The sequence below is a fragment of the Furipterus horrens genome, unplaced genomic scaffold, assembly GCF_987537825.1.
Source record: "Furipterus horrens unplaced genomic scaffold, mFurHor1.1.pri manual_scaffold_1, whole genome shotgun sequence".
NCBI lineage: Eukaryota > Metazoa > Chordata > Mammalia > Chiroptera > Furipteridae > Furipterus > Furipterus horrens.
In genome coordinates, this window is record NW_028327171.1 from 77,571,210 (window position 1) to 77,584,418 (window position 13,209).

General features: G+C 34.4%; 1 protein-coding gene across 1 annotated transcript in view; it reads left to right on the plus strand.

Moving 5' to 3' along the window:
- The window catches only part of LOC150021326 (ephrin type-A receptor 3-like), a 121,202-nt gene extending 112,307 nt beyond the window's left edge, over positions 1–8,895 (plus strand). Inside the window, exons 3-4 of the mRNA XM_090286677.1 lie at positions 654–1,314; positions 8,885–8,895. Of these exons, the coding sequence (XP_090142803.1) occupies positions 654–1,314; positions 8,885–8,895 (672 nt within the window). The remainder of the gene's footprint in view (positions 1–653; positions 1,315–8,884) is intronic.
- The last annotated feature ends 4,314 nt before the right edge of the window (positions 8,896–13,209 follow it).

The window sequence follows — 13,209 nt, forward strand, 5'->3', positions numbered from 1 at the left end:
CCATTTATTTCTTATTTGTGTAAAACTTAACATGGGAGAGGGGAGTAGAATGTATGTCTATATTTTTATTTCAAATTTTCTTTCATAGTCCACCAACACATATTCCTTGAAAGACTGTGTTAGAATGTCATACATGAATACATGGTACTAATATCATTTAGACTCAATTTGCTTAGCCACATATTTATTTTACCAAAATGTGGACCAAATTGGGAGAAGATTAATAAAGATGAATTTATGCAGTCATATTTTCATTCTTTTAAAATAATAAACAATATAAAAATCTAAAACGTGTAACAAAACCATTTTACAGTGTTATTGAAGATGCCTGATTTGAGCATTTGATCCTGAAATATTTGGCTAAGCATCCAATCAAATGCTAAGCTACTTTTCCCCTGAATATCCCACAGACTATAACGCAATTCACATTGTGTTCATTAAAATTATAAATCACTTTGTGTCAATGCAAATAACAAAAAAAAATAATAATAAGAATGCTATGGCATTGTTCTACATCATGACCTTTAATGGGTGAAACTCAAGTTTTTGCTTATTTTTTTATTTTCTGTGATGCCATTAACACCCTTGTCTTAGTTATCATTTACTTATTATACTTATTAATCAACTCTTTTTTTTCTCCATTGATTCTTCAGTGGGAAGAAATTAGTGGTGTTGATGAACATTACACACCCATCAGGACTTACCAGGTGTGCAATGTGATGGAACATAGCCAAAATAATTGGCTGAGGACAAACTGGGTCCCCAGGAACTCAGCTCAGAAGATCTACGTGGAGCTGAAGTTCACTCTACGGGATTGTAATAGCATTCCCTTTGTTTTGGGAACTTGCAAGGAGACTTTCAACCTGTACTACATGGAATCTGATGATGATCATGGGGTCAAGTTCCGAGAGCATCAGTTTACAAAGATCGACACCATTGCAGCTGATGAAAGTTTCACTCAAATGGATCTTGGGGATCGTATTCTTAAACTCAACACTGAAGTTAGAGAAGTAGGTCCTGTTAACAAAAAGGGCTTTTATTTGGCTTTTCAAGACGTTGGGGCCTGTGTTGCCTTGGTGTCTGTGAGAGTGTACTTCAAAAAGTGCCCATTTATAGTGAAGAATCTGGCTATGTTTCCAGACACCGTACCCATGGATTCCCAATCCCTGGTGGAGGTTAGAGGTTCTTGTGTTAACAATTCCAAGGAGGATGATCCTCCCAGGATGTACTGCAGTACAGAAGGGGAATGGCTTGTACCCATTGGCAAGTGCTCATGCAATGCTGGCTACGAAGAAAGAGGTTTTGTGTGCCAAGGTAAGTCTTCTCTCTTTTCCTTAGAGTGAGCTTATGATAGAGTAATTGAAAGAAATGCATTTTGTCTGAACTCACTTGGCAGCAAAACACACCTTAAACTAAGCAGAGTCTATTTATAGGCTAAATTTATCCCACTTGATGTGTTGATTCATAGTTTGTTTTAGAAATACTGACATGTTTAATGAGTATGTGGTTCTAGAGTATACTGCACTGGAGGTGTTACATATGCTATTTTAAATTTTTTCCCTGCTGTTTAGTGACCATGGTAGTGTAGAGACAAGAAACATCATAGGCACTGAGGTAATCTACCTAATTCTATCAGAATTAGATAGCATTGTTGACTAGATCTGTGCTTTTCTATCTCATAGCAGTATATGCTACATTGCTAAAAAGTATAGTCTTCTTTTATACATTAAAATTTTTAATGTGTAAATGCATAAGAAAATTAAGTACTGATTCTTTAGAATCTAGTTTGTTTTAACACCTTTGTTTGCTATTACACTCTGCCAAAGGAGTTGAGTTTAGTATTCTACTTATGGCCATTCAGAAGTCTCTAGTCCACGGGGAAGAAATTAATATACTTTATACATAAATTTGCCTTTCGGTAACAATTTGAACAGAACATGGCATTTTGCTTTTGACTATAGACATAGTTAATGGAAAAAAATTTTAATAAGAGCAAATGATACACTCTAGCCTCATACTTCTTGGTATTATTTAGATCCTTGGCAAGCACCATTAAAATACTGTTTCTAAGTATAGTTTGAAAGTTCTATAATTGAAACAACATATAGCAACTACTTGTTTATATATATGAGTGGAGAGAGAGAAGTCCCAATCGCTTTCATATTCTGCTTTGAATTATATTTTATTACCATGATATTATTTGTGACATATATTTGTGATTAATCTTAAATAAATTGATTATGACTTAGCTCAAGAAAAATTTAAAAATTGCCCATCCCCTCTAATTTGATCTCTATGGAACCTATCTCTGATACACCAAAAGAGGAATAGATATGTTGAATAATACATATCAATTTTAAGCAGAGCTATCTTATAAAATATTCCATTGAGTAAGAAACTGAATCACTAGATATTTGGATTTTAAATAATTTTATATAGCTCTTTATATTCATTTATAGTTACAAGAACTGTAAAAATATCATTGAGGCAGATAGAATCACATAAAATGCTAATAGAAATAAAACACTCAAATTATTACCTTATTATACATGCTGCCTTGAGGACACACTTTAGTAGAAGAATTTTTTTTAAAGAGTAACATTAAGTTGTAGTCAGAAAGTTCACAATAAATTCAGAATTTTTCTAACTTCATATTAATTTACTAAACCACTTTTTTAAAGTAACTACTATGGTGCTCACTGATACTGCATGTCAAATTACTCCTAGTGAAAACATTTATGTCAAAGTCTTACATCCTTTAATCGTGTTTTTAGTATGTTGAAGGACAGCAACAGCACATCTTTGCTATAAAAATGCTATGTTATTGCCAACTTTCTCAGTATTTAAAAATACTAGTTTCAGCATAAGAGGTACATATGCATAAGTACAACATATCTTAAGAATATATCTTGAAGATAAACCAATAAAAATAATTTTAGTAGAATTAGAGATGGTGTGTAAAATGAGAAGTGATTGGAATTTAAAAAGGAATCATGTTTTAGTCATGTAATTTGAAGGTGGAACACATTCTTATGGTTATCTCTTGACATTTGATTTTGTCAGGTGCATTTTGGCTTACTTTCTTTTCATAATCAACAAATCTTGTATATTCAGCTTATTAGACAACATGTTAAAGCCTTCTGCTTTGTTCTGAATTGCATGTAGTATTGTGTATAAACCAATTTGATTTTAACAAATATCAGTTTTAATATGTCAGCTTAGTATATGCTTTACTATGCCTTGAAAATCCAATACATAACAAATTCAATCTACAGCCTTGAATCTGTAATAGTATATGCCAGCATGGCTTGAGGTTTATAATTTGTTATTATTGTCACTGATAGTGCTAGGGTTTGTTATGGTTTCCTTTCTTAACTTTGAAGTTTTGGTTGGTTTTTAATGAGCTTGTAGGCTGATGAGAATAGCTTTCTATGATTCTCAGAAATCAGTGTTTGATAATAAGTACTTCAGTTTGGGTACAAAATGGTAAAAATGAAAAATAGCTAAGTAAACATGTATTTTATGAGTTCAGTTTTACTTTGTTTGATTTTTTTGTTTGTTTAAAAAAATATCATGTTACTCTTTTGAAAAGAGATAGAGCAATACTTTAATATACCCACTACTTGGAGTGAACATATAGACAAATGTTAAATACATCAGGAGAATTTTATAACACAATAACCAGTAATCATAGCTTTCTTTCACCTAAAACAGAGGAAAATTAGACTCCTTCCGTTAACTTTAACAAACATTTAATAAACACCTACTTCATTTCAAATACTGTATTAAGAACTCATTTTTTTTCAAACATTTATAAAGCACTTATCTGATTCTAGACACAGTCAAATTAAGTAATATTTATGAGCTATTTCATTTTTCTTTTTAAATAACTTCTTAATACATATTATTATTACCTCTATTTAAAAAATGAGAACAAAGCTTTGATAGTTGAAATATCTTGCCTTAAGTTCCTTAATGAGTGAGTGTGAGAGTTGAGATCTGAAATCAGGCAGTCTGATTCCAAAGTCTGCAGCTGTAACCGCAACCCACACTGCTTCCTTGTGATTCAGTCTGGTGGTGACAGAGACGAGGAAACCCACAAGGACACAAATTCCACTGGAGTTAGAGTATTGTATATTGAAGAATGAGTAGGGCCACAAAAAGTTGGCTCAAAGTAACTAATATGTGAAGGCAAGGTTTACCTATTTCAGTCTATTTCCCAGATTTTTCTGATCCTAGATTTTAAAGGAAGAATTTCTAGCTGAAAAGTCATGTTGTGGGAAAATTAAGTTTCACATAATCTAATAAAATCTGGATATGTAGATTGTGATGCACCTTAGATAGGCATGAAAAGTCTACCAAATTTACTTCAATAAGTGTTTTTTTTTTACCATTTATTAATACAAATTAATAATGTGCCAGACAAAGAGGTAACACAGATGAATAAGCCATTGTATCTACCTTCCAGGAGCTCATAATCTTGTATGAAAGACAGATACATAAATGAATAATTTCAGTGCAAGGCAGACTAATAAATCTTCTGCCAGGGCTACAAAGGTGCCTTGGTAATGTAGGGGAAAAAGATTAAATTCGAGTATTTCAAAATTAGGTAATAAAAATAGTGCATTAATAATAAGAAGCCCTTAGATTGAGTTTTGGACTTTTTACTAATGTGCTTAGAAACTTTTGAGGAAGAGAAAAAGGGCTAATGAACTAACACAGCTTAAACATTTCAGAAGGTATGGTTTGTAATTTATTTCTTAAATCATTATCTCAAAATCTCATTAAAATTGGTGAAAATGTGACAATCTCTCTTTGATAGTAAAATATATTAACAAATATATTTTGTACTAAAAAAACGTATCCATTAGTTTCAGAACTATAAGTAAAACCAATATTTTCTCAGTATATAGAACCATAATTCTAACCATGGCATTATCTACTCTCATATATAATGCAAACTTTCATAACAGCCCATTTTTTCTTAAATGAGAAAAAGTAAAATCGTATGGTACTTATCTTTCTCTTACTGGCTTACTTCATTTAGCATACTACTCTGCAGGTCCATCCATGCTGTCCCAAAAGTGAGACTCCCTTCCTTTGTTATGGCTGAGTAGTATTCCACTGGGGAATGTACCACGACTTTTTTATCCCCTCACCTACTGATTCGCAGTTGGGCTGTTTCCAAGTCTTGGCTACTGTAAATAATGCTGCAGTGAACATAGGGGTGCATATGTTGTTTCAAATTAGTGTTTTGAGTTTCTTTGAATATATATACCCAGATGTGGAATTTCTGGGTCATATGACAGTTCCGTTTTTAAGTTTTTGAGGAAACTACATACTGTTTTCCAGTTTTTGTGCCAGTCTGCATTACCACTAACAATGCACAAAGATTCCATTTTCTCCACATCCTCACCAACACTTGTTGTTTGTTGATTTATTGATGATGGCCATTTAGACAGGTGTTAGGAGATTCTAAGGAACAAAATAAACAAACTGACAAAAAAGAACAGACTCATAGATACAGAACACAAACTGACAGCTTTCAGAGGGAAGGCGGTTGGGTTAAATATGTGAGGGGATTAAGCAAAAATAATTTCAGATACAGTCAACAGCATGATGATAACCAGAGGGAAAAGGGGCTGGGGGAGGTAGAAGAGGATAAACGGGATGTAAATGGTGATGGGAGGAGACTTGACTTGAGGTGGTGAACACACAACACAAGATACAGATGATGTATTATAGAATCATACACTTGAAACCTATCTAATTTTGTTAACCAATGTCACCCCAATACAGTAAATAAAAAATAAAATAAAGTAGATATTAACCTTTATTCATTTATTCAGTTATTAAATATTTATTGAGCCCCTAATATGTGCCAAACCCTGTTAGATACTAGAAAAAGAAAGATGAACGTTATCTCTGCTAAATTAGTTTTGCTGATAGTTCAAAGATGTGAGTGTGTGTGTGTGCGCGCGCGCGCACGAATGAATGTGTGTCTTAAAGTGTAAAATGTTTTGGTCTGTGCCTCCAAAGGGACACAGATTTTTAGCTAAATTACTAACAAAGTTAAGTTAATAATAGTTTAAACTGAAGCGCAAGTACTAGTATTGATGAGGAGGAAGACACTGGTGTGGGCGTCTGTGAGTGATAGGAAAGTGACAGAACTGCTTCCTGTGCTGCTCTCCCTCCCTTGCTGTCTAGAAAATGTGACAAAATACGAGTAAAAAATGGAGCAGGTCTCTCTATCAAGGACTGGTGAGAGGAAGAAAATGATGGGGCAGTGAAATAAGTGTTGGTAAAGAATTAGTATTGCATGCCAGGAAAGTAGAAAGTACTTATTGAAATAAATTTTGTAAAACAGAAATAGACATTAAAAAATAACTACACAAGTTTCAACGGATAAAGATCATGTAAAGATCAGTAAAAGTAAAAAATAATATATCAGATTTGGCTTTCTCACAGATTCTTTTATATATAATTTTAAAATATGACTTTAGTTTAAGAAAGTCATTTCTCAATTTAATGACAGAGTAAGAAATTGTGATGTCTCTTAAATTACTGTGTGTGTGGCTCAAACCTTATTTGGCCCATGTTTCTGGGGTCTGGGCAAACTTTCTGGATGTTGAGTATATAAGCAAAATTGCAGGTAGAGTTGGAGTTGTTTTTATAAATGTCAATAAACCTCTTTTTAAAAAGATAAGATTGAAAAATTAAAATTATAAACATAAATCATCTGCTGCTATTTGCTTTTAATCATTGACTACCTTGATTTATGTGATTTATTTTATTTGGGAAATCATCCATACTTATTGTACATCCAGAATAATTCCTTTTACTTTCTAAGATTGGAGGTGTGGGGAAATTTCACATTAATTCCAAAGGAACCTCATGATCTTCATATTTTTTAAAATAACAACTAATGAATTATGTTATCTTCTTTGATTCAGTTTGAAGTGAAGAAATAAAGATACTAATGGCTTTTTATATAGTCAATTAATTACATTTGAGGCAGCTACCAGGAGGTTACTATAAATATCCCTGCTCCTACAAACTTTGTTTAGATTTAATGTACCAAATACCTTATTAATGTCACTGAAGAATCTGTTGCATTGTGTTTTATCACTGTGCATTTATTGTGGAAAGCTAACTTTGTTCCTTGTTCTTGTACATTAGTAGCTTAGTAGAAAAGTGTGTTTGATGTGAAGTATGAAGACATTTAGACCTTTTGAGGATTATTCATGATTATGCTTGTTTCACCCAGGACTTAACAATACCAACACTTACTTGCCATTTATTTCCCTGTCAGTTCACAAACTGTCTCAAAGAATCAGTCAAGGTTTCAATAACAGAATGAGTTAGAGATTCTGCTTGCTCTGATGGAGGAGATGGAGAAAGTTTAAAATTTCCGTAGAAGTTTCTTAGCTCCTCCTAAGTCTATGTGCACCTTCTAGAACTGCAAAGTGTTCATTTGTTTTAATGAGTTTAGAAACATTTCTTTCTAGTTGTTTACCTGGAGAAGATGGATCACTTTTTGTGTTGTTGTAGGAATATCATGCCTAGATGCTAGCAGATTATACTTTAGTTCTCAATTAAATAATTACTGAGTGAATAAATACTGGGAGATTTCTATGCCAACTATGCATTCCTACTATATAAATCCTGGAGAAAGCATACTTTATATTATTTAGTTTTGAATTCACGAGACCTTTCAGAATGACTTGCATATAAAGATGTTCATGTTTCTAATTTGAAATCAATGCATTTGACTATTAGACCACATGCTGTTACAAGTTAAGACTAGATTATCTGAATTATCATTATAGTAATGAGTAGATGAAATAAATCAATGATATTTTATATACCTGAGAGAATATGTTTTCTGTTATAAATTTATGATAAATATTGCTTTTTATTACTTGCAAAAATAAATAATCACTAATCAATAACTATAAAAAAGAAAGGATCTGTTTATGGAGATGCTGAATTTGTCTCTTACTTTTACACACTTAGTTCTTAAAGTATGGATTCACCTTTTAATGATAGTACTGAAATCATTAGGTTTCTTACCTTGAATTATGGCAATTTTATTTGTTTTTTTTTTTTTCCTGAGTTTAAAATGACAGTCCTCCATTTCCACTTTGCCTTTAGCTGTTACACACCCATGACTTTCAAATAAATGAATTTATTTGAATAAAAATATAGCACTTTTAAGTCACACTCTGAAATGACTTCCAAATAAATTAAACAGATACATTATGACAACTTTATAATAGCTATAAAACCTTTGATTTATACAAGTTTCTGAATCTGCTCACCAATTTATAAAATAAGTTTTGGCAGCATTAACACAATGCAGAAAACTTCTCCAAGTTTGTTCTCAAATTTTAGTTTTTAGTTAATTGTTCTGTCAAGCAAAGCTCAGTTGTTGCTGAGAAGTATCTTAATGCTTGTGCTTAAGAGTACAGGAATGCTACTAATCAATTGTGTGCCTAACTAGTTTGACCTTCTGGCACTGGATAAAAGGTATTTGAAGCTCATTGCTATTGTCAGTCATCAGCATTATTGAAATATATTGCCTTTCTTGCTACCTTGTTTTAATCTGTGTTAAAACACTTAGATGTGACAAACTTGTCCTTTTACTAGTCTGTATCTTAAATCTTAGACTTTAGAGACACCTTAAGGACGAGACAATGTCTTATAATAAATTTATATAATTATGTATTCATTATTCCATCATTGGTGGTCCACCTTTTTTCAATCAGTATTTTTTTTTCCTGAAGATACTTCATTTTTAGTTCTATTAAACCTCTCATCTATTCAATCATAAGTGATATTTCTTCTATTCTCGTGTTGTTTCTTTCTTTTTTTTTTCTTCTAGACAGCTCTTGATGTTTCCCATCTGATATATGTCAATATGTGCTTACTATATCTAGCACAGGTCTTTCCATTGTTTTTTCAAAACCAGCCTTGAATTTATAGATGGGCATTTTTATATTGTTTACCCAGAGAAATATTTTTATTTTAACTGATTTAAGAAAATATAAGTTAGGAAACAAGTAAACAAGAGCAGGCCCCCACCTGCTCTGAGGGTGGGCTGGGCCTTCCGCCTGTGCGTTTTATGAGTCAGCCATCATTTCTCAGTCTCTCTGATCAAATCCAAACCCGTTCCCTCCCACTTACGCATCGCTGCCTGCCATGCAGCCCCATGCAGGTGCACCCCACTTGGCCCGTGGTTCTGAATTAATCCACGTTAATGGGTGGTAACGCATTTCTTCCAGCATATGTATTTACTTGAAATACACCATTCCACCCAGTGCATTTTATTCACATCACTGCGTGGTAACTGCCTCCCGAATCATATCGTTAGGGATTATTCAGTCCTTACATAATATATTGGTGCCAAACGGCAGCTTTTAACTAGCTTCAGATTTTTTTTCCCCTTTAAATCGAACATGTTATTATTGCTCACATAGACTAACTGAAGACAACAGCTTTCCCCAAGGCCCTTTCACAAGGTGGGAACCAGGGTTTTTTCTCGTGGGGGCAGGTAGGGAAGTGGTTTCGGGAAAGGCGCTGCTTCTGACGTGAGCACAGATGTGGGAGGAACAGATGTAGCAGAGAGCAGGTGAGCCAGGGGGGTACGGCCCCCAGCAAAGCGTGTGTGCTGCCTGAAACAGAACGTGGGCAAGAACAGATGTGTCTTTTGAAAACCGTGAACAAGTGTGTGAGTGTTGGGGGTGGGGGAGCGTGCAGAGAGAGAACAAAATTAAAGCAGGCAGACCCCTGGGATTACAGAGTCATGTAGTAAAGCATCTCCCTCCGTGCGGAAGCCCCAGGACAAACTATCACGACCTGTGGACTCCAGGAAGGACCATCTCTTAGAACACAGGAGGCCAGCAGACATTTATTTTTTGAGGGGTATTTCTATGAAGTATTCCATATACGTTTTCCCTAAGTGATCGCTATTTTCATCCTCGTTTTCTCTGATTACTAAACTGAGGCTCAGAGAGCATACACTTCATCAGCCACAATCTCTCTCTCACAGCTGCCAGGGAGATAATTTGACCGTGATCCATGTGGTTCTAGACCCAGTGTTCCTCCCACTGCATTCGGAATTGAGTCCCTCAGAGAGAGAGCTGTTCAGGTCCCGGTCTCATCACTTTAAAAACACAAGGAATTGAAAAATTGCTCGTTTGGTGATCACGCTCCATCACTATGGTTTTGTCTTTTTGAGGCTGTTATTGAACTCTAAGTACAGCGTGTGTAACTTTCGAAGGCTGGCCCCTTGCACTCAGTACCGGGTCTTTGTAATGCCTCAGTGTGGTCGTGTGTATCGACGGTTTACGTTCATTGCTCAGTAGTGTTCTGTTCTAGGGTTGCGCTGTGTTTTGCTTATCCATTCATGCGTTGAAGGACACGTGGGTGGTTTCCAGTGTTGGTCAGTTAAGAAGAGAGTTGCTGTATACCTTTGGGCGCAAGTTTTTTCATGGGCGTAAGTTTTCATTTTCGAGGGTCGTGTGGTCAGAACGTGTTTCCAGTTTTCCTGTGCTTCTGTCATGCTTAAATAATCTTTGGGGAAGTCTGTTTTAGTCTTTCGAATATTTTAAAAGTTGACTTTGCTTTTTACTGAATTTTGAGATCTTTAGATATTCTAGATACCAGTCCTTTGATGTGTGATTTGCACATATTTTCTCTCAGGCTCTAGCTTACCCTGCTGTTCTCTTAAGTGAGTCTTTTATCAGCTAGATTTTTTAATTTTGAGGAAAACCAGTGTATCCATTTTTATATGGATTCTTTTTCAGTGTCGTATCTACAAGTTTTTTTACCTAACTGCAGGTCATGAAGGTTTTCTTCTAAAACTTTTATTTATTTATTTTTACACTTAGGTCTATGATACTTTAAGGCAGCGATTTTCAACTGGTATGCTGCAAGACTTTTTAAAACATGCAATACCTGCCTCTTTAATCAGGGGCACAGACCCCTTTTCCCTTAGGTTGTCAAAGAAAAAATAAACCACGAGAGCCAACACAGCAATAGCCACTTGGTGTGAATGAATCAAAACTATACCTGTATGTTTTGTCAGAGCCGCAAAAAATATATATATTTTTTGATGTGCCACGGAATTTTAGTAATTAATTTATGTGTGCTATGAGTTGGAAAAAGTTGAAAATCACTGCTTTAAGGTGCTATATTTCCATCATTAAAAAAAATTGTTTGCATAGAGTATCCAACTGTTACAACACTTTCAAAAACAACTGTTTTTGCACCTTTATTAAAAATCAATTAGCCATATTTGTAGCAGCCTGTTTCTGAACTCCGTGTCTTCCCTTGGCGTGTGTGTATGTGTGTGTCTTTTCACAGACCGCGCCCTCTCTTGTTTACTGTAGTACTAAGGGCCTTAAAATTGGGTAATGTGACTCCCACACTTACACTTCTCCAAAATGGTTTGAGCTATTTTAGTTTCTTTGTCTTTTCCATATTGATTTTAAAATTAGCTTCTTTATATCTACAAAAAAATCTTACTAAGATTTTGATTGGAGTGGCATAACCCTGTAAATAAATTTAGGAAGAATTAGCATCTTTACTCCTTTGAATCTTTTAACCCACGAATGTGGTATATCTTGCCATTTATTTAGATCTTTGCTTGCTTTCACCAATATTTTGTAATGTTCTGGCCGTGGATCTTGTATTTTTTTGTTTAATTTTTTTTTTTTTTGGAGCTATTGTAATAGCATTTTTAAATGTTAATTTCCCACATACATTGGTAGCATATTGAATCATGGCTGATTTTTGCGTGACGATCTTGTATGTTGTCCCCTTGCTCGGTTTACTTAATAGTTCTGAGAGGTTCATTTTCTTTTTCTTGTAGAGTTTTTGGAATCTTCTGTATAGACAATCATGTTGAATTCATATAGGGACAGTTTTATTTCTTAATTTCTTATCTGTAGGCCTTTTGTTTCATATTTCCCATCGCACTGGTTATGAATGTCAGTGCTGTGTTGAGTAAGAAAAGTGGGACTAGAAATGTGCTTCTTCTCAATCTTAGGAGGAAAGCATTCAGTCTTTCACGAAGGAGGAAGATTGATAGTTATTAGTCTTTTGTAAATGATGTTTATTGGGTTGCAGAAGTTGCGTTCCGTCCCTAATCTGCTTAGGGTTTTTGTATTTGATTAACAAATTCTTTTTCTTTTTTTGCCTTTTCTACATCAGTTGATATGACCTTGTGGTTCATCTCCTTTCAACTGTTCATACAATTAATCGTGAATTATACTCCTAGGTTTCAGGATATTGGTCAAGTCTTGCATTCTGGGGATAAATGCTATTTGGTTGCGATATGTTATCTGTATATATTGACCTATTGATTTGCTTATATTTTGTTGACAATTTTTGTGTCTTTTTTTCATGGGGGATATTGATATGCACATTTAATTTTGGGGGCCATTTTTGATTTTTGTTTCCTAGTAATACTTGCCTCATAAATGGAGATGTACAGTGTTCTCACTTCTCCCAGTTACTGGAATGGGTCGTGTAAACGTGATATGTTACCTTTAAATGTAGAATTGTCCAGCATCTGTCTAGGCCTGAAGATTTCATTTTGGGGAGGCTTCTCACTACAGATTCAAGTTATTTAATAGTTATATAAATACTCAGGTTACCTGTTTCATCTTGAGTGAATGTTGGTACTTCATCCTTTTGAGGAACTGGTCCATTTTATCTTAGTTTTCAAATTCATGTGCATAGAGTTGATTATAGATTATGATTTCCTTATCAGTTTTCCTTTAATGTCTCCTGCATCTGCGGCAATAGCCACGCTCTCATTTCAAATTCATTATAATTTGTCTTTTTTTTTCTTTTTTCTTTGTAAATCTTGCTAGTGTTTCCTCAGTTTTATTGATTTTTCAAAGAAACCAGCTTTTGATTTCACTTCTATTCTTTATTGTTTTTATGTTTTCAGTTTCATTTATTTCTGCTTGTATCTTTATTAGTTTCCTCTTTCTGCTTGCATGGGTTTAATGGTCTCTTCTTTCTCCGGTTTTGTGATGCAGAAGCTTTGCTTATTGATTGGAGGCCAGGCTGCGATGCCAGTGTAAGTGTTTAGTGCTGTACATTTTCCTGTGAGCATCACATTAGGTGCATCCCACCTACGTTGATAATGTTGCATTTCCACTCTACTTCTTTGCAGATTTTCATGTCCTGTTTTCT